Raw genomic sequence first — 23053 nt, 5'->3', positions numbered from 1 at the left:
AAAATTGGACACAATACTCCAAATAAGGCCTCACCAGTGCCAAATAGAGGGGAATAATCACTTCCCTCGATCTGCTGGCAATGCTTCTACTAATGTAGCCCAATATGCCATTAGCTTTCTTGGCAACAAGGGCAACAACTGTTGACACATATCTAGCTTCTTGTCCACTGTAACCCCCAGGTCCTTTTCTGCAGAACTGCTGCCTAGCCAGTCAGTCCCCAGTCTGTAGCAGTGCATCAGATTCTTCCATCCTAAGTGCGGGACTCTGCACTTATCCTTGTTGAACCTCATCAGATTTCTTTTGGCCCAATCCTTTAATTTGTCTAGGTCATTCTATATCCTATCCCTGCCCTCCAGTTTACCGTCCCCCCCCCCCACCTCCCAACTTAGTGTCATCTGCAAATTTGCTGTGTGCGCAATCCACTCCATCCTCCAGATCATTAATGAAGATGTTGAACAAAATCAGCCCCTGCACCAACCCTGGGGACACTCTGCTTGTTACCGGCTGCCAAATAGACATTGAGTTGTTGATCACTATCCGTTGAGCCTTATGATCTAGCCAGCTTTCTATCCACCTTATAGTCCATTCATCCAATCCATACTTTAATTTGATGGTAAGAATACTGTGGGAGACCTTATCAAAAGCTTCAAAAAGATTCTGGAGCAAAAGACAGCATCTGCCAGGAAAAATGGTGCCACTATGAACCAACCCAATCAGACCTTCAGAAAGATGTCTCTTTTCCAGAAGTATACAAATCCTTGTCTAGCCTGTTAAATGCGGTTTCTAGTACTACCATAATACAAGTAACAGTAATAAACATTGAGGCAAATTCATTCCTAATGTAACCTCATCTGCCACCCATTCAGTAAAACCTCACACCACTCTCCCCACTACCTCAGTTTCACCTTCTGTCCTGTCCTCCCTGGTATTTGAACATTCACTTTTTACTTGCTGTTTCAAAATTACTTGTAATAAGTGGTCTCTGCCCCTTTTAAGGCCCAGTGATGGGCCAGCCCTGTTTGGAGACAGAGACCCATTAAGATTAGGTGTTTTGGCCAGGTAAGGGGTGTTATCAGACCCAACTGATAGCAGTTACATGATTCCGAAGGGCTGAAAGAGTGGGGAAGCTGCAGGAAGGAGCAGGTGGCAGGTTCTGGAGCAGGAAGCAGAAAAGCATGAGTAAAGGTCTCCGGGTGCTTGTCTACACTTAATATGCTGCAACATTTAATGCTATGCCCAGGCTGTTGAGGCCCTTATTTCAGGGCCATTTATTCTTCAGACACAAAACTCACAAAGTAATACAAACACCACCAGTGCAGCTGTGCCACTGTAACCCTTGAGTGAAGGCACAGCCTAGCCAACGGGAGGGTTTCTCCCATCAGTGTAGGTACTCCAACTCCCCGAGAGCTGGTAGCTGGGTCTACGGGAGAATTTTCCCATCAACCTAATGCTGTCTACACCGAGGGCTAGGTTGGTTTAACTGCATCACTCAGGCGTGTGGACTTTTCACACCTCTGAGCAACATAGTTACATCAGCCTAAATCACCACTGGTCTCACAGCACTATAAACAAGCCAACATTGTTGAAGAAAAGCTATGTAGACCAGAGGCCTATAGAGGACAAGTTGGAAACCATGGGTGAAGGCTTTTGCTCATTTTGAGTCTCCAAGCTGTGGCAATTTGTGCTAACTGGTTTGAATTGAGCATTTACTGTAGTGCAGAAAGATGACCATGTTTGTCATTTCAGTCTCCCTTCTAAAGCAAGGAGTTTCAAGCTACATTGCTCTCTGGTTCAGCTCATATTTTGGTTAAAATGTTCCCTTTTAATCAGCAATAAGCATGAATTCACAATTTGTAGCATATTTGAGAGAGAGAGCAGCATCTGCAGTTGTGTGTTATCCATTACAAGAGGCATTCAATATTAGATAAACTTTATTATGTTATCAAAGTATGACAATAAAATATGCAAAAAATCTATTTAACTCAGTCATTCATACACAAAGAGGAAAATATATAAAATGCTGGGTCTCACCAGATCATGTTCCATACAAAATACTGTTAAGTTTAGAGCAGCAAAGTATTTGCCAAACATTCCCTGAATTTAAAAGGGCCTTGAACATGCCATACTCCGAGAACTATCTTAATGCCAAACATTCCTTCCTTTGGCCTGCAACTCCTTAATTATTGCTTGATATTAAAGTCTTCTGTTTCTAGCAGAATCACATAGTGAACCTGAACCCTTGGAACAGCGCTATAGTAATAGCTTAAGTCCCTCCAGCATTCTCTCTTTACATTTTGTTAGAAATAAGAAATATATTTTGGTCCTCAACTATTTTTGGTTTCTGAAAATATCCTGAAAAATGGAGATTAGGAGAAAATAGATATTCACAAATTGTAAGTAATTGGCATAACATGGAAGGAATTTCAAAAAAATTACACATTTTAAACGGTGAAGCAAAGCACCTGAGGTACTTCACTTTATTCATTTTCCTCTTTCCAGCAACAATATTTCCTCACACTACTTTCTCCACAAGAATGTAGAATGCTTAAGAGTGCATACTTTTAACAATCTTACAGCCTACCTGAAGAAGAGTCTATGTAAGCTTGTCTTTCATTAACAGAAGTTGGCCCAATAAAAGATATTACATCTCACCCACCTGGTCTCTCTAATATCCTGGGACCAACATGGCTACAAAAACACTGCAAACAATCCTACTAAAAGTGATTCTCAAGAGACGGGTTTGCCCTCTAATGCAGAGGCACACGCAATAAAAAAAACAGACTTCTAGTAGAAAAGGTTAATGCATGATTTCACTTACTAAATCTTTTAGGATGTACACCACCATGTATTTTAGCTACTCCACTTACTACACACTAAGGATGTCTACCTTCCATTCCCAGGATAGAGATAAGTAAAGCTGTGCTCAGGAGGATTTGACAGAAAATCAGAAATCAAACTTGTGATGTGTTACAAAGCACCTCCAAACAAAGATCATCATCAGATGTGTGTATACTTGAAAATGTGAATGCTGAGGACTCAGTAGTGTAAGATGTGCACTTTTGCTCAGAAAAGAAAAGGATTTACACTGACAAATCACAGCAAGTCTAAGGTTTGAAGGGCTGTCAACTCCACTTCACCAGTGTAAGTAAAAGCAGCAGAGCAGACTTATTCAGCACAGGTGGTGACCATATAGTCCATCTATTAATGGAAAGCTAAGTAAATGTGGACTAAGAAATTATTGGCATTATGATTTCAGCTGGAAATAGGGTGGTGCATTTCCCAAAAGGAGAATTCTACTTGGGTAAGTATCGTGGACTTGAAAAAGCTGGACTTCCTGAATCACTTTGCATAGTTGTATCTACTGCAGACCAGTCTTACAGTAGTTTGTGAAAATGGAGTTAGACCATAGGAAGTGCCTTAGACTAGAACTATGGTTCTTGGTATCCCAATCTGCAAAAGCCTACCAAATACAGTCTGACTAAAAGGACTTCATCCTTCTGTTCTTTAAGATTTAAGCAACCAACCACCAGCTACAGCTAGCCAGTAGGCAACTCAGATCTGGCAGTGGACTAGCACAGGGATGAGGGAGGAAAGTTATTTGTGCCATATAATTGCTGAGCACTAGATCTTAGGCAGCTGATTCCAAGTGACAGACCTTCTATTCTACTGGGGAATACTTATCCTTCAGAGACAGAGAGGGTCAGTCTTATTTTCCCTTCTGTACAGTGAGACATTTAAACCTACCAGTGATCCCAGTCAGAATTTCTAGAAGTGATTAGCTAATACAAAATACATTAGAACCTTGAGAACTCTAGACCCACCCTGTGCCGGAGTGTTTTCATTCTACATTGGCAAACACTCATATGAGAGAGTTGTCAGATCAGCACATCCTAATCAAAGATTTCAATGACAGCAAACAATCTTCATGCACTACAGGAATGGTTAAACTTTAACTTTTTACACAACTGCAATCTCCTAACATTAGAAATCAGTGGATTAATTCTGTAGGATTTCTGATGAGCATAACTCTTAAGGTAACTTTTTTTCCTGAAGAACCCTGCACCCTGGAAATGCTCATAGCAGTTTTCTGAAAAATGAAAAGAAAAGTGATCTAACATGGTTAAGCTACTGTAGTATTGTTTCATAGCAAGTTGCATACTATGCAATTTTCTGAAGCCTAGGGCATAGTGCCCCTTTTAAATGGGGGTTTCTCAACCCAAATTAAGAATAGGAAAAGGTATTTTATTCTATAATGCTAAGCTTCTTTTTCTGCTGAATATAGTTTTGATCCAATTGGAAATGGAGTCAGCTAGTTGAAAACTTGATTACAGCAGTGATCTTGGCTGAAAGCAAGATACAAAGGGGCTTTCCTCCCATTGCATCAACTTCAACTATTTTTTGAGCTCACAGTCTGCTTACCTACCGTTTGATCTAAAGCAGATAACTTGTCACTTTGACACGTGAAGTCAGAACCTCACACAAAATTTGCTAATATCCAGTTTCTGTGGATTTCAATGTACACATCATGTAGCCATGGCTATTATATGAGAAATAGCAACTACTGACCTTTTGATTTTTTTCCTTAATTTAAAAAAAAAAAACAAAAACCATAAAGCCAGCAGTCCTTAGATACTAGATGCTGAGTCATCAAGTTACTAGAGATAAGGACAACTGGATTCTCTTCAATTTTTCCAAGACATCAAATAAGGAACTTCAAGTAATTAATGCATTTTCCCTCTTCTCCAGCAGCAAATGGAGTAACAGGTAGGTGCAATGTCACCAAAGTCCTGTAGTATCTAACTCCATGTCTATTCATAACACCTGCTAGGACCGCCATATTTACTAGCTTATATAATGATTCAGAACATTTGTGACCCTTTGGGAAAGATACTGTAACCCAAAATCCTTCACATCACCTCTCCCTTGCTTTAGTGCATAACTGACAGTAACCAGCAAGCAACTCTTTCCCTTCCCCCAGCTCTCCAAATATCACAAGTAGGGAACAGTGTAGGCTGCACATTTTGCACAAAGGGTTTGAAAAATGTTCAAATGAACTTCTGTATGAACACTGAACATTTGTCTAGCAGCACCAGAATGCATATATGACCGAGCCTTTAGAACGTGAAACACTATGATACATTATGAACACTAATCCAAGAGAAGTGACCATTAAGGACACCAAACGACTTTCTGAACAGGGCCTGAAAAAGACACCAAATAAATAATCCAAGTGTTTTAAAATCAAAAAGTATCAAAAGGCATTTTCCCCTCACTTAAAGGAAGGCATCACAGGTGATGGAGAAACACTGTCCACATAAGGTGTCACAAACCAAAAATAAGTTTTTTCACATAGGAAATAGTTGTAACATTAGACAGCATTTCAATATGCTCACTTCCTGACAGCTCAAACATCACCACCTCCTGTTTTTGCATGTCCACCCACTTTTGACATTGCAAGGCACTCTGCAAGTTCACTGTACCATCCCCATCGCTATAAGAGATCTTGGGCTCTTTATCAGGAAAGTCCTCATAGTAGAATGAGTCAGGTGTTTCCACACCAGTGCCAAAGAGACAGTGGATACGCACACCAGGTGGTATCATCTGGTAGACCAAGGGTTCAGTGTTTTGTCTCATGAGCCAGCCATCCTCAAAGTTGATGTCCTTGTAGAACTTTTGGTAATCCCGGAGAGTGTAGTTAGCTGTGGGTGTGCTTACAAAGATCTTATCTGGAGGCCATGTGTAGTTGTAGGGGAGCATCCAATTGGTTGAAACTGCAGATCTTTGCTGGTCTCGAATCTTAAGTGAACTGATGACAGGTATCCTATTGTTGTCACCTACAAAGTTAAAGTACATCTTTGTTACTGATCACAAGTTTCATTTTCTTATTGTACACTGAAATTCTCAATTATTACTGCTCATGATGGAATGAATAATGAGCCTACTTTCCTTTACCTACAAAATTATAGAGTTTGACTGGAAATGCATTATCACTAATAGGAAAGAGTCTAGATGTTTTAAATACTGTAGGTACGATTCCAATAACACTTATACCTTATAAAGAGGAATTAATTAGTTGAATGAATGACAGAGGCAAGGAACATTGCTAAAGACAACCTAGAATGGCATTTTCCTGAGACTACCCTTTGGAGATATTCCTTTAAGAAAAAAATATTTCCTACTTGGGCTCATTTGGGAGCTTTGGGGCCAAAAGGTCTTTACAGTATCAATCATTAGGCAATCATCTTGACCATCTGTAAAGCTAGCTTGAAATTCTCTCTCTGAAGGAATCACAGATGCAGATTTAGCAGTGACTGGCAGTGACACTCTTCCCTTAATGTTTTTGTTGAGAGAATAGGCTGATGTGAATGCATAAATGTACAGAAAATAACAAGATCTCACGACACTGTGAAGATACAAGATGGACACCCAGGTTTTCACCATTCAGTAACAAGCTATTTTACAGTTTTCATAGAGAAGCTGTCTGGGCCAATTTAATTGCTAATTTAATAATTTAAAGTTACAGATGCAACACAAGTCATCACATGGCTCTTGTGAGGTTTGTGGGGTGGAGGGTGATGCAGGATCCATAGTAGTTATTGATTTTATTGGTTTGAGTGCCATCTTTGCAAGACAAATAGAACAAGCGTACAAATAACCCATACTACCGTCCTTTCATCTGTACTACACTAACATTCCTCAACAGAGGCACAAGCAAACCACAAAATCAATGTGAAAGTAGTGTTTTCTTTGCTCAGAATAAAGCCTGAATCCTGCCTTTAATATTTCACTCCAGCCAGTGGACATACTACTTTGCTTGTATCCTGACAAACTAAATAGGATCAGTCCTATTAATTATTTAATGGGAAACCAAGGAAAATGCACTGGTAGTGATGGTGGTACAGCAAGTGGCACTCCCCTACAATCAGTCTGGAACCAACACCCCGGCACAATGCTAGAAGTTAAGCTGCTGCTTGAGTGCAATCTTTTGGACACAACACAACATTTTGGTTCATCTGTTATTAAAGATCCCATGAACTCTTCACAAGCCCGTCAGGAATTATTCTGCTCTACAAAAATTCCCCTGTATTTTCAGTTGGAGATGTTACTCTTCCCTTACGCAGTCATTTCCAGGAAGTGAAGTTTTTCTGGCACAGAAAAGGTTGTTAAGGTTCATAGAGTTTAAGGCCAGAAGGGACTGCTAGGTCAAGTCTGACCTCCCAAATATTATTATAGGCCATTACATTTCACCCAGTTACACCTGTATTAAGCCCAATAACTTGTATCAGACTGAAGCATAACTGCCAGAAAGGCATCGAGTGTTGAAGACTCCAAAAGATGAAGAATCCACCACTTTCCTAGATAGTTTATTCCAATGGTTAATCTTCACAGTTAAAAAGGTGCATTAAATTTGCATTTGTCTGGTTTCAGCTTCTTGGGCCATGGATTCCTGTTATGCCTTTCTCAAGTAGATTAAAGAGCCATTTAGAAACTGATATTTTCTCCTTGTGAATATACTTCTACGTAAGGTTAAGATATTCTGTCTTCGATATTTTTAGTAAAAAAGTCAGGGGCAGGTCATGGGCAATAAACAAAAATTCAAGGAAGCCTGCAACAGCAACTTTTACTAAAAATACCCGGGCTGGGGGAGGCGGGGGGAGAGGCCAGGCATGGTATAAACAGACCATTGCTGGGGGTTGCAGTGGGGCTGATCCAACCCTGCCCATTGCTCCAGTGGGCCTGGAGCTACTGCTCCAGCAGCCCCAGGGCTGACACCTACTCCAGCCCTGCCCAAGGAGTAATCTTGGGGGGGAGGGCGGGGATCACAGAATCCATGACCTTCACAACAGAATCATATTCTTAATTATACTCTAATCAAATTACCTCAGTCCTCTTTTGAGCTCTAAATTTCTCATTGTAGGCATTTTCTCCAGTCCTCAAATTACTTATGGCTTTTTTCAGCATCCACTTTACACTAGAACTGTATGTGTGCAGCACTAGAGTACAGTCTCAGCAGTGCTGTATTCAGTGGTAATAGCACCTCCCTACTCCACTCTTTAGATACCCAAGGAGTGTATTAGCCCTTTTCACTTCAGCATTGCACTGAGACCTCATGCTGTGTTGCTCGTCCGCTACGATCCCTAAATCCTTTGCAGAGTCACTGTGGTTACGATCCCCCACTCAGTCTGGTACAGACTGCATTCTTTTTTCCTAGATGCACAGCTTGCATTTGGCTGCATTAAAACACGTTTCCTTTGAAGGGGCCCAGGTTACCAAGTGATTCTGATGGCTCTGATTACCCCATCCTCATTATCATTTATCACTCTACCAATGGGTGTGTTATCCACAAATGAAAATGCTTAGTAACATTAGACCTACTACCAATCCCTGTGGAACTCCACTAAAAACATCCGCATCCACTCATGATTCTCACTGACAATTACTTTTTGAGATGTCAATTCTTGATCCATTTAAGATGTGTTTTATTGCTATTTGTATAGAACCATTTTTTTAAACAGAAGGTTGTGCAGAACCGAGTTAAACGCCATAAAAGTCTAAGTATATTAAAATCTGTGCAGTTACTTTTATCAGCCAAACTTGTAATCTTAAAGAACAAAAGTCTCCCCAGCTAACTCTTATGCCTAGTTACCTGGACCTACCAATTAAGACTGTTTCCCTCTAACAGATGTTGTTTAACATACTCCTTAGTCAGTAATGGACTGGAAGTACTTTATTTTATTTATCTTGCTTCCCCTCCACAAACACAAACCAAAATGTTTAATAACCCACCTGCCTTTTTTTTGGATCACTAACAGATTTACCATCTTCACATGTAATGCACCTACACCACTGCTAGAATTCCTTTTGTTTCTAATATACTTTATTATCCTTATTACTGCCAGCCACAGATTCTTCACTGATACCTTTAGCTTCTGCAATTCCTGGGTTGTTCCAATGGTTAGTCAGACCCGCTGTTAAAAAGATGCACCTAATTTCAAATTTTCTGCACCTTATAAGTTCTGATTATTTGCATTACCTTAGTATCTAGAGGCCCTAATCATAGACTAGGACTTCCCCATGCTAGATGCTGTACAAACACATCAGAAAGATACAAGACAAGAGATAACAGATGGATGAGGAGAGTAACAAGGAAACAATATTGGTCAGCATGATAGCCACAGTCTCTGCATACCAGCAAGCTAACCACTGTACTGATTGCTATTTATTTGCTGCCTCCTCTCCCCGGATATATATTGGTTATTTATTTCTAATTACTCCCTTACTTCACAACTGAAGCAGGATGGGCCTTCAACCAAAGTTGCCTTCTTCCTTGATTGTGGAATTGTGACTTTTTAGCTATTAAAAAACTCTTCTTAAAGGCCTCCAAACTTTCATTCACTTTTTTCCTCCTAATTTCTCCTGCTCATAATTTTCTTCAGCTTTGGGAATTTTGGGAAGTCAGCCCTTCTGAAGCACCATAGTACCTGTCCTCTGCCCTTCTGGATGAAAGGTATTACCTGTGAAATGTTGTTATATACTCTATATTGTTCCTTATTTGATCAGAAGAGTGTAAGTAATCCAGAACAAAGTAAACCAGGTGCTCTTATACATGAACACAAGTGCAATTTCTGAACAACTACACAAGAAATACTATCCCTGCTGTACAAAAGATACACCAACCTGCAGAATGCAGTACATATACCAAGTCAACAGCTACACAATGCCTTAAAAGCCACAGAAAGCATTCAGGGAAAATTTGAATCAACCAAAATGAACAGAAAAATTAAATGTCTATATTTAAGTTGCAAAAAAGCACTGTATTTTTAAACCCACTAGATGGCACTGTCGGTCCAGTAACGAGTGGCTGTACAACAATGCCTGATGCTCTAATTAAGCTTGTCATCATTTCCATATAAATGCAGCTAACTGTCATCATACCATCATCTGAAACGGATTAAGAACAGCAACTGGAAGAGGAAGAGAGTAGAGAATAGAGTGAACACCACAAGGTCCTGAAGATACTCCTGTGACATTGCTGAAGAAAAAAAAAAAGTTTTATGTCTTGACCTTATCACTGAAGTAGTTCCTTGTAGTTCTTGTTTGAAAACAATTAATAGACTTGTGGTTAAACACTTCTCCCTTGCTTTATCTTTTCATGACATAAAAAGTTCAATTGTGCCTCATATGATACACCTGCTACTATCTAATAAATATTTGCCAAAAGACTCCACAAAATACACCTAAGCAGCAGAATCTGACTCTGAGAAGGACCTGTATTTAGTATTTCAGATACAAGGATTCATGTTCCACAGGTTCTCATTAGTCCTCTCTTTCATTAAAAGTGAGGCTGCTAGCACCATATATTATTAAAGTTGCCTGACACATCCCATTATAAGACCCAATTTTCAGTTGCTTCTAACTTCACCAAGCTAACCATTTGAGCCGAAATTTTCCACACTGCCAGATGTCTGCCTCACACTAAATTGTTTTGGAAGACTTCAGCCAAAATGATTCAGCTGTTTCTGAGAACAAGGTTGGAGATGTTTTGCCCATGTTGTAAAAGTTCTGATGAACTTTTATTTGAACAGCTGAAGCACCCCCCAAGCTTTGGGACAGAGACTTGAAACATGGCAGTGGGTGGCCCATGTGTCACAGGAATGTCTTTTGCCAGCCTTGTGAAAGTCTGCCCAAATAGGGCCAAGATATATGCCTTAGGGGAGGGGGGAGGGGGGGGGGCTCAGTTTCTACATGCTTCATAGAGACTACATATTTTGGCAGCTAAATTCCCCAAGGATTTTATCAGGACTGAGCATGCTTCAAACCAGGACTAAGCCGACTTTCCCAGAAATTGCAGCTCTGGGCTCCTGCAGTCCGTACCAAATCTGGGCACCTGAACTGAGAGCAAGAAGCCTGTCCCTCCTGTGCTCTCAGCACCCCACTGGCTGGCCTGGGCAACGAGGAGGAAGCTGCTTGATTGAAATGCAGAGGGAACAATAATAGGAACTGGTAGGGGGATGTGTGGAGACTGGGACTGGCTGGCTGGAGTTGTGGAGGGAAGAGCCCGGGAGCAAGTACCTAGGCAGAAGGCAAGAAACAAAGTAAAGAGGTGGACAGGCTGGGCAAAAAACCTGGGAATGAGAACCTGTGGGATATGACAAGGGATAGAAGACTGATCTGATAAGAAACTGTGGTATGTTCACCGGAAGGATTAACTGGATAAAAACTGAGGCAACAGGGTGTGGAAGAGGGGAAATTGGATGAGGGAGGGAGATTGGAACAGGGAGACAGTGTGAGGAAAGGGCACATACCTGGAAGCCAGAGTAGGGGACAGATACCAGATGAGGAGCTAAAGGAGCAGGGGGAACTGGGAATGGCTGGCCAAGGAGACTTGGAAAAAGCAAGTGGGGAGGGAAGAATGAGACAGAGTCTAGGGATGAGATTATACTTACTGGGGAAGGAGACAGTCTGGGAAGACAATCCTGAGGAGTGGAGTGGGTCAGCAAGCAGAAAGGGGCTCTGACAAGGACAGGTTTGGAGGGAACAGAGCAGAAGAGATCAAGTTTATGGGGCAAAAGTCTGCCCACTAAATCACATGCCCCCCTCCAGAGCCTGAAACAGAACCCAAGATTCCTGCATCTCACCATTCTTCTGCTGTCATCAAATACCCATGAAATGCACTGGCAAAGTGTGTGTTCTCATCCCTCCTAGTTCTGGTTCACAGAGGATGACAACCTGCTATCCATTAGCCTGGCAGAGGTCTGTGTGGTGGATCTAAAAGGTTCCAATCCTGCAAATGACCTATGCAGGTGTTAATATGATACCACATGATGCAATTTTTTTTTCCAGTTTGCTTATTTAAAAGCTTAGGAAATGACACATTTAAAACTAAGTTAAAAAGATTACAGTTGTGAAGTTAGGAAATGCCTGTGCAACCTTAATTCAGCCCCCTCGCCTGTGAGTCTTGCCCACATGCTCAGGGTTTAACTGATCACCCTATTTGGGGTTGGGAAGGAATTTTCTCCCAGGACAGATTGGCATAGGCCCTGGGGGGGTTTCACCTTCTGCTGTAGCATGGGTCACTTGCTGGTGGATTCTCTGTATCTTGAAGTCTTTAAATTATTTGAGGACTTCAATAACTCAGTCTTAGGTTAGGAGTCTATTACAGGAGTGGGTGGGTGAAGTTCTGTGGCCTGTGTTGTGCAGGAGGTCAAACTAAATGATCATAATGTTCCTTTCTGACCTTATAGCCTATGTTGCATGCATTACAACAGTCTTTAATTACATGATTCCATACCATCTTTTCCATGGGACATCTGTCTCATTCAATGCACAGGACAGACCTGCTCTGAAGATGACTCAAGAGTTGACATGCTTGTAGGAGCCTGCTTCAGCTGTTACAGATGTTAGAAGGTGCTGAGTGAATGAGGCAGAGGACTTCAGGAAGAGAGAGGATATCTCATGGTTAAAGTAGCTCAATGCTGCCCTGAAGAATGATATAACACACTATATTCCCGGGGGAGAGAGGGAGGATCAGTCCCGCCTGTCTCTAATTGAACAACCAAAGTTAGTGGGTACTTTTGACCTTAATCTCTCTGCCTCATTTACAAAATAGTAATGAGGTTGGGGGCAGAGGGGAGGATATTAAATGGATATGGTGAAAATAAGTTCATTAATATTTGTGAAGCACCCAGATACTAATCATGAGTGCCTTAGAAAAGACGATGAGGATATAACTACTTCATGCTATTCAAACCCTGCTTGGAAGGTAAATAAAGCATTGGGCCACACAATGAACAAGGAAAAGCAAAATACTGAATAGCTGTTCATTATGGGCGCACTGGTTCATTACATGCACTGAAGGAGACGGGCATATTGTAAAAAAATCATGTAATTAAACTCTGTCATAAGGCATACACACAAAAAGGCTGAATTAAAGTTGTATTTTTGAGTGCTTGACCATGCAAACTAAGTAATGTTCCTTTAATGTATTCCTTGTGTGTAAAACACAAACATATGCATCAGAACCTGAGAATTTAAAATCATGTTGGCAAAGCAATTTTTGGGCTGCTGAAGACAGGAGGAACCACATTGGTAGCCCAATATATAATGTTAGAGGCACACTGTTATACTGCAGGTGCAGTCTTTTCAGGTGACAAAACCAAGGTCCTAGTCATAGAATTAAAATACTGAAGATGGAAACGACTTACTACATTGTCCAGTCCATCCCATGCCATTGCAGGATTGTTCCCTACAGTATGTTTGTGTATTTAAAATGTCCAAGTTGAGTTAAGTTTTATCAATTTACTTAGGAGACTATCATGTGGTCTAAATAGATCAGTACCACTAGGTATTATAGACAATTGTAAGGTAGTTTAAGATTGAGCAGTAGCCTAACAGACACAGATTAGTTCCAACATTGCCAGTCACATTCTGAGCACCTAACACATTCTGAGCACCCCCCAGGGCCTATGCAGTATCCTTCACTTCCTGTTCTATACCGTTGCCTGCTGCTGTATGCTATTATAGTGACTACATTCAGTCAAAGTGGTAGCTGTATTTCAGTAGAAATGAAGCAATTCTTCTGTATGCATATGCACAAAACTCTGATGAGAGATGCTACACAGGGTAAACCAGTACTGTATGAGCAATATTTATTGTAACAAGAAAGCAGCAAAACATTGTAGGTATGGGGAGATTCCTAAGCCATGCTGTTTAATTCTGCTCACATCCTGTATCACCTGGTACACGATGCAAAGTTAAGTTATCCAGTAACGCTACCTGCTCTGTATATTTAAAGTATTGCACATGAAAGTCAGTAGTTTCTTCAGAAGCCTGCAAGTCACAGGATGTCATTTGGGGGAGGGGAATCAATTTTACAATGCCAACTGGACAAAGTAAACCATTATAAGCACCCAGTAAGGACATACGCATTTTCAGCTTTCTAATTAGTGGCTTCAACTTGTACATTCCCATCTCAAAACCAAGTGCCTTGTTTAAGCACATTAAATGTTCTTTTGAAGCATCCACACTTGGTAAGCACTTTGGTATGTGTTCTGCATTTGGATGCATCTGAATTTTCTTGATGTAAAAAAGTGTTTCAGGAACAAAAACAGCAAACAAACCTATCACAAGTTAGCAATGAGGTAATACGAAGACGAAGGTCTCATGATTTAAGCAGCAATATGCAGAAGTTAATTCATCCCTCTGCTACATGAGGCACTGAAGCACTAACTACCACATGTTACAGTATGCAGATTACCATTTTGTAATTTCAGTACGGTTTTTTCACTCAGGGAGCAATTCTTTGCAGTCTAGTGAAAGAACAGTGTCTGTATTAGATTTATTTATCCTCATTTTGTTTAAGTCTCATGTCTGGCTGCTTTGATATCCACTTCAGCTAACAAACATTACCTCTCATTACTATCAATCTATAAAGCCACACATTTTTAGAGATTCACTTTCTTAAAGAACACTTTAAACGTTAAGGTGCATGTGCCTTGCTCAGACTTCAGCAAGTAGCCATGCTGCTGCCATCACTCAGGATTCCACATACCTCAAGAACTGCCAAGTCTGCAGGTACCCCTTAGAGTTCAAGTCCAAGCCAACTGGCATGATACTTATAAAAGAGCGTTCAGAAGCTTCCAAGTCAGTTTTGCAATACAAAATTGAGAGTAATGAGAGTTTGGAGAACAACAGCAAGGAATGGAACGGGCTGGACACTCAACCATGCAGGGTAAGGCAGCAATACAGCTGCAAAAGGGGATATACAAAAGAAGCAAAAAGAAGCAGGGAGACAGAAGGAGGGAAATTGCTGAGATTGTGAGGGGTGAGCTCAAGGCTAGTAATGAGGTCCCAGTGGTTTTTCCAACCTGCTTCTAGGCCCATTCCAGCCCCTTTGGGTCCCACTGTCTTCTCTGCTCCACCCCACACTCCTCCCAAGGCATGCAAGGGCAGAGATCACAGAATATTCCCACTGTGAGGGTGATAGCCCCTTCTACCCCACTGGTTCCATCACCCCAAAAAGGAGGAAATAAGGGCGTTCTTGGTGCAGGGATACAAAAATTCAAATGTATTACATATAGAGGAATGGAATTTGGAAATTGTGCTTGAAACTCATGCGGCTATAATTTGTGGGCTGTTTTTTAATTGAAAATGTATAGCATCTCAAATTTTATCCTCTAATGTTATGGTTAACAGGAACCTTTTAACATCCCGGCGTGGCTTCAACTGAAATTCAAGTATTTAAGCAGGTTACCTACCTGAAGCCAGCACACGAAGGGTTTTAGCCACACCTCCCCAGGGAGCACCCAATGACACATAGTCCTTTATGTACTTGTCTTTCCAATCCTGAGTTTGATTGTTGAGGAAATAGAGAGTGTACATATTACCCATACTGTGGGCAATTAAAACCACAGGACCTCCATTTTGTTCATACATCAACTCTATCATCTTCCGAAGGGCCACAAAATAGTCTCCATTCTCATCTAGAAACATCAAGAATACAGGATAGGTAAGTAAAAAGATTATTTGAAAATGTCATCTTTCAATATACTTGTTTTAAAAGCTTAGTTTTTGATGCTGGAAGTAAAGAGAGCAGATTCATATAATTAATTCAAACAGCATGTTGCTAGAAGCCAAGTTTTCCCCACTTTTGATTTGTTTAGACTGTTTCTAAAAATGAAGAGACTATTTATACTGCTTCTCTCTCAGTAGCATGTATTTATCAAAGGGCAGGATTTTTTAAAAAGTGCTCTACACTTGCCTAACTTCTCCCACTGAAGAAAATGGTAGAATTCCCACTGACTTTTAATGGGAGCAGAGTTAAATCAGCACTGAGCACTTCTGCAAATCTCACCAGAAGCTGCTTGGAAGACGACGTTTGTTATTCTGAAGATGACAGTAAATTAGATACCTTAGGAAAACACCCATTTTTGCTCCCTGAGTAAAACCATGGCTTTTCAGTCCAGCTGTATTTTTGACCTTTTTAAAATTCTATATGCAGCAGTTGCCATCTTGTTTTATTTTGTCAGTGGACTTAATAAAATTTAACAAGCCTAGCTACTGTTAATTTAGAGATCTTGTAAGGCCTTTTGAGACAATACCATTCCTGTCTGTAACGTATAACTAAATATTCAAACTGAAGAAAATCTAATAAAATGCATCTTCCTAGCCCTATGGCAATCATTTTAGGCCAGTTGCAGACCAGCTGGTTACCAAACAATCAGCACTGTTGATTTTTGTCAAGAAGTATCATGGATTTCAAATTAAGACTATGTCTAGGTTCTAGATCTTTTAGGATTAAACTCTTCAGGACAGGGCTCAGCCTGCAACATTAAAATGTCAGGGGCATGAATAAGCTGCTTTTTTCATGCACTTTATCCCAACCTATGGACAGGAGATAGTAAAGTAAGACTACAGTGTGATTAAGAGTACAGGAGGGTCTTGCATCCTTATTCAGATAAAGAAACATGTAAATGCAGAATACAGGTTTGAACATTGTCTCTTATCCTTGAATTTTAAGAACACCACACATGGAGAAGCCGATTTCTCCAGACAAAGCAATTCAGTAACAGAGTTAGACTTTGATTGTGTTTCTGTGAATTATGCTTTGCTAATAGATGACCAAGTTAATTTCAGAGAGGTGCTTTAGAACTTTTCAATATTACTGCTTTTGGGGCTTTGTTCTGAGTCTATGTAGTTTTATCAACATTCCTGTGGAGTTTTTCCACAGTTAGGACCCTAACAGCCCCTATAATCAGGATTAGATTGTAAAAAAGATCTCATGAAGAAAAGGGTAATAAATTCAGACAAATTTACTGCTTAAGTAGTCAATGAAAAGACTAATGCAGGTAATGAAGTTTCATTTACTTGGTGCCTTCCGCCAGTCATAGGGAGCTCCTCTTACATCTTTATCCCTCTGGTAGCCCCAGTCTACCAGACTCTGCACCAGTGTGTAAAAGTAAGTGCCTGTTGACAGAAAGTGGGGGGAGAGGGGGAGGGAGGGGAAGAGGAAAAAAAAAAAAAAAAAAAAAGAGTGAAGACATCAGTATCATAACAGCCTTCTTGGTCAATTGGTAGTGAAACTGAAGTTTTATTCCAGTTAGGCTACTCTACCTCCATACAAATAAAAGGTAATAAATGTAGTACAAGAGCCGTTGACACAGTTTAAGCAGCTGGCTGCATTAGGCAAAGTGAAGGATGTGTGTTAGGTACCTACCAGAGATGAAAGGGTTTTATTCTTCTGAAAAATTAGCTAAATTGTTAGGAGACAAACCCTACTACAGCTTTTTTCCTCTCATCTACCTTCCTTTTGTACATGTTTACAATTAAGCACACGCAATATGGTAGCTTACCAATAGGTGGATGTTTAATTATTCTCAATTTTAAGAGCTTGTCTACACTAGAGTTTTTACAATGAGTTGACCACCAATTACCCATAGGAAGTTAACATTAGTAAAGACTAGTCTGGACCTTCCAAATACATGTTTTCCTGGACACAGACACTTGTGATTTACCCTAGGAACTACTGTGAAACTAGATTTATTTCCATCAAAAGATTAGAAATTTTAATCCACTTGAACTGGCTGAACACAAACAGCAAACAATGGCCAGAGTATTTGCAGACTAGTTATCTCAAGTAATAAGGTAAACGGCATTTTAACTGAGGCGTCTATAGAAAAAGGAATAAGTACAGTTATACCCTAAATAAATACTGCAACAAAAGTTGAAACCTGGAGACATAGGGCTGCATATTAGAGCAATTAAATAGGCTTTGAAGGATTCTGGTGGCCTAAAACATCCTAATGCCATTAATATTGGGTTTAACTTTTGATTCGTAACTTCTCTACCAAGTGCCTATTAGCAGGTAGGCTAATTTAAATACTAACTAAAATAACTGGGACTGCTGTTTAAGTCTGCCCTATATTAAAAAGGGTCAGAGGGAAATTGAAAATGCACTATTATTCCCTCACAAACTGTTTAAGACTATAAAGCTCATTAAAAAGAATACAGCCTTCCAGCAGAGAAAGGACAATCACACATAGCAAAATCCCTTAGCAGCCAATTGTGCTTTAAAGTACATACTGCTCCCATATGCTCTTCTCAACAAGACCTGCATGACAAAGAACACTACAAATTCTGGTCAAGAAGTGCAGTGAACCCCATTTGGGAGGAGGCCTACTGGATGTTCAAGTATCACCCTACCACCACTTGCAGGAATAGAAAATATATGCAGTGTATGCAAGTACAAATTCCATGAAAGAGCTGCTATATTAGTCTAAGAACAGAAATCTTTACATCACAAGTGGTAGTAACAGGCTAATTACATCAAATCTAACCTTCCATTATGTCAACTTTTGGGTCAGAGATTTAAGCATCTCCTAATGAGATTGTACTATGAAAACTGTCAGTATGTCAGATGTTTTTTTCTCAGGAATTCATAATCATGAAGTACAGCAGTTAGGGGGCTAAACTTGCCAATCTATTTTGAGACCATTGCTGTATGAATTTTTTGAGGGAAAAGGATTGAAAAGGTCTGGTGCCAGATCTCCCAAAATCATACAAGGGCTATGAAAATCCATTCCCTGAGGGCTACCTCGCCTGGGGCTGCTGCAGCAAATGGAAGTTTTTTGTTTTGTTTTTTTTAATTATAAGTTTCCTGATTATTTTCACATGATTTGTCAAACCCCTGTTGCAGAGAGAGAGTTTTCTAAGCATTCTGTCTCATTTCCTACAAAAGTCTTTAAGAGGACTATTGGAATTTCATTCTGAAAGTTTTAATTCTGAATAAATTTTACCTTCGATTGATCAGCACTCAGTTCTGCCCCATTTGTTCATCGGACAAAAAGCTCTCAGTTTAGTCACATAATATGTAACATATGCACATATGGTTGGTATTTTTTTAGTTATTTCTCTGACAGGACAATGCACAACACTAATATTTATAAGCAAAATGAAGCCATGTACTATCCTACTTCGTACAAATAGCTTTACCTCGGACTTCAATAGGGAATTGTGAATTGAAATTGCAGTCATCTAAGGTGCTGTATATTAGGTGTAATGGTAAAGATATTAAACATGTGACAATGAACAAAATTAGTACATACCAACACTTCTTTTACTGGGGTCCAGGAATTCCAAGGAAAATGTTTGTCCAAACCCTGGGACTTTGACATCCACTCCATCAGGAGGTTCTGTGATCTTAGTTGTTCGATTATATTTTAACCTGGTGGGAAAAGAAAAAACATAATAAAAGGGTGACATACCATTTTACGACTTGGCAGCTCTCAGCTAAAATGGGACTTATGTTTGCTGAATACACTAAAAAGGATTAAGAGCTACTACCTACATGGAACAGTACAAAGCCAGACACTACAACAAGGGCACTTCAATACACAAGTGGTTACCCATAGTGCAGTTTTTTGTACTCTTCTACCTAGTTTCTGAAAATAAAGAGTATAAACTTCTATCTTCAGTCTGCAGAAACTGGTTATACAGTAAAGGAAGCAGACTTCAGCTCCAGGGAGGTAGAGTATGAAATGCCTTGCGTGGTTCAGGCATGCGTCGGTCTACATCTGGCAAGACGCTAGAGAAACTTGTTATGAATGTAAGAAGTAAGGTAATGCAACAGTAGAGAATACAGCACTAAAAAGGAGAATTCAATATAGCTTCCCTAAATAGAAGTAGGTTAATTAGCTCTAACTAGAATAGCTATCCAGCTGAAATGAGTATTTGAAAAACGCCATAACCAGCAGTAAAGCCTAGGCCTCTTGGGAAACAAGGATTACATGTAGACAGACAGACGTTCAGTTTTGAGTAATCTAGCAGAGAAAAAGATGCTCAGAACAACGAACAAATGATGAACAATGAATGGTATCTCTTAGCAATGCACACCTAGATTTTAGTTAGATTTCCGTTTGCCCAGAAAAACGAAGTGTTGTGAGTACATGTGTTTTTCTATAAGGCTGTTCTGTTTGCTAGTAGATTTTGCTCTAGTCATTGATCAAATCGCTACCAATAAGCTATTTAAGAGTATACTTACACTGCAAATATAATCTCGCTGGGTAACCTGGTTACAATGTTTGTCCTTTGACATAGTACAAGTACAGTGCAAAGGCGTCCTTAATTGTGCTGGAGAACTAGTCTAAAGTCTTGGACCAAGACAACCAATAACAATTAGGTGCCCTGTTTACCTTATAAAATAGAACTGGACTTCACCCAAAGTTGTTACCCAAACCAGATCTGCTTAAAAATATTTATAGCATGGGGTGCCTTATAGGGAACAGAATTAAAAGAGCCATCTCTAAGGGCATGTCTATGCAGTGACACTTAGGAACTATTGCTCTAGCCTGCATCCCAAGCCAGGACAGCTAGTTTAGATTTAAAGCACCAAATGTGGTTAGAGGATTGTGTGTGTAGAACGGGAGGGGAAGACAGTTTAAACACCCAAGTAAGAACCCAGTGAAGAGACACCCTCAGGGTGTGTACATTAGACTTTTTTTTTTTTTTTTAAACCTCCAGGGTACTTAACACATTTGTAAAGGCTACTGTAGACACTCCACACTTGTAAGAGTCATCCCTTTAAAGGTTAAAAAAAGTCCATAACTGAATAAGTCCTAAAGAAACCATTTCTGTGTCGAAAATGTATTAATGTATACATTACAAAGAGGTAGAGCCATTGAAACTGTACATTTTACATTCAAAAGAAAAGTAATTTTGGACTATCTTTAATTTAAAGGGAGATTGTAAAACACTGGGTCCTTCCTCTCCCAGTGGGCAGGAAGGGAAGAAGAGTAGTTTGTTGGGAATGCTTTCAGATCCTCATTCAGGGACTCCAAGCAACTATGGCCAAAAACATCTTTTTCATCTGGTCAATTTCTCTAGTGTCGATCTTAGCCTTTTATGACTTCCATTCTGGAGTACTGCATTTTATCAAGTGAACGTAAATGCCTACCTACTTGGCAGCATTAGCCACAGAGAGGAAAACTGTTTTCAAATGAATAATCGTTTCCTGTCTATCATTTTCTAGATGCAGTCTAGATGCGGACTTCAGTACAGAAATTCCTATATAGTTTGGGTCTTGGCTACTGACCTATCCCTATGGGCTGTTAAGATAACTGAGATGCTTTAAGATTTCCTAGATTTGAACATTTGGACCTGAACACAGGACATTCCCTGAAAACTCTTCAGCTCTAGAATTTGCTTCCCTTAGACACAATGTAGACACCCATGACATGGTGTAAGATTCCTTGTTTACAGAGGTTTCTGTCTGAGGTGGAGAAGAGGACTGAGAAAAAAATTATGCTGATCTACTTTAAAGTTCCAATTAAAATATAGTAGATTAATTTCATTAGCACAGGAACATTTTTGAAAGTCAGATGGTTAAAATGTGGGCTTGTAATAATATTAAAATGAAGTCCTCCCACTTGGGCAATCCATCTACCAACCCAGGAACCGCATGTTATGGATTTTTGCCCAATCCAGCACCCTTTAAGTACAGCACACAGACAACAGCTAGAAATATACTAGTGCAGTATTTTTATAGTACTGCATTATACAAGAAGTTAACACCTGATATCTGGAGATTTTGATTTGCTAAATTGTTTTGTACAACTGGTATCGATTAGAAGTTTAATGAGGGGAGAAGCCCACTAATGCCACAGACTTTTACAACTAGACATATTCTAATGAAGCAAATTTGATATGTCAATTGCAAATTCTAGGCTTCTTTTTACAAGAACCTTCATTGGAAGTGCGTGTTGAGTTACTGACACCCTATGGGGCAGTAGAATTATGCCATTTTTAGAACCATGGCACTTAAAGGAGACTTCTCTTGATATGCCTGAAGATCCCTCAGTTTTATCCCATTTATCTGACCTAAGGCTTCCCTCCCCCCACATACTACCAAAGTGCTCGTGAAAAATCTTCTTGCTATTCCTAAATTGGAAGAAAGATTTTTAGATGGCATGTTTTTATGTAAGATGTTTGCACCTGATGGAAAGGGTGCAGGAAAAATCTGAAGAATTTTCCTTCACAGGGCTGTGTTCCTACCTGATATTGTCAATCCAGCAGTCAATGACGACAGGCAGAAGCAATTCTAAGTTCAGCCACAGCGTAAAGTAACTGTCTGTCTTCTTGGAGCAAAGGTAGTGCACCACTGCGGGTTTGTCCAATTTGGCTTCCAACTGGTTACCCAAATCCCCTGGGACTGTAAGAAACACATAAAAAGCAGAAATATACTAACATCAGACTACAAGTAAAAGCCTGTTACTGAATTAGTGATTATATATGCCGTTTTCCATGCTATTCTACCACTTTTGATTGCATCAACAACGATACTTCACTAGATTTTGAAAATGGATGAAAGGCATTATTACAGGAAGACAAGGCCATTGCGGAGACGCTAAATGAATTCTTTGCATTGATCTTCACTGCAGAGGATGTGAGAGATTCCCAGACCTGAGCCATTCTTTTAGATGACAAATCTGAAGAACTGTTTCAGACTAAAAAAGACAACGAGAGTCCTGTAGCACTTTAAAGACTAACCAATTAAATTTCTGTAGGCATAAGCTTTCATGGGCTGCAACCCACTTTGTCATATGTCAAATTGCTTACAGAAATTTAATTGGTTAGTCTTTAAAGCACTACAGGACTCTCTGGTTTTTTTGCTGTATACAGACTAACATGGCTATCCCTCTGGAACTGCTTCAGACTAAGATGTCAGAAGAGAAGGTTTTCAAATAAATTGATAAATTAAACAGTAAGACGTCACCAGGAACAGATAGTATTCACCCAAGGGTTCTGAAAGAACTCAAATGTGAAACTGCAGGACTACTAACTGTGTAACCTATCACTTAAATCAGCCTCTGTACCAGATAACTGGAGGATAGCTAATGTGACGGTGATTTTTAAAATAGGCTCCAGAGGCGATCCTGGGAATTACAGGCCAATAAGCCTAACTTCAGTACCAGGAAAACTGGTTGAAACTATAGTAAAGAACAGAATCAAACATATAAATAAACACTATGTGTTGGGGGAAGAGTCAACCTAGCTTTT

At 39.9% G+C, this 23053-nt stretch overlaps 1 protein-coding gene across 1 annotated transcript in view; it reads right to left on the bottom strand.

The window, feature by feature from the left end:
• Window positions 1-2701: 2701 nt before the first annotated feature.
• Window positions 2702-23053, bottom strand: part of PLA2G15 (phospholipase A2 group XV) — a 40516-nt gene continuing 20164 nt past the window's right edge. The window contains exons 3-7 of the mRNA XM_067550274.1: window positions 22049-22205; window positions 19105-19223; window positions 16868-16966; window positions 15259-15483; window positions 2702-5835 (exon numbers count right to left, since the gene is read on the bottom strand). Of these exons, the coding sequence (XP_067406375.1) occupies window positions 5324-5835; window positions 15259-15483; window positions 16868-16966; window positions 19105-19223; window positions 22049-22205 (1112 nt within the window). The 3' untranslated portion in view covers window positions 2702-5323. The remainder of the gene's footprint in view (window positions 5836-15258; window positions 15484-16867; window positions 16967-19104; window positions 19224-22048; window positions 22206-23053) is intronic.

This window comes from Emydura macquarii, unplaced genomic scaffold (assembly GCF_026122565.2).
Source record: "Emydura macquarii macquarii isolate MOO-44397 ecotype Brisbane River unplaced genomic scaffold, CSIRO-AGI_Emac_v2 contig_295, whole genome shotgun sequence".
Classification (NCBI taxonomy): Eukaryota; Metazoa; Chordata; order Testudines; family Chelidae; genus Emydura; species Emydura macquarii.
This window is presented reverse-complemented; position numbering and strand designations above follow the sequence as displayed.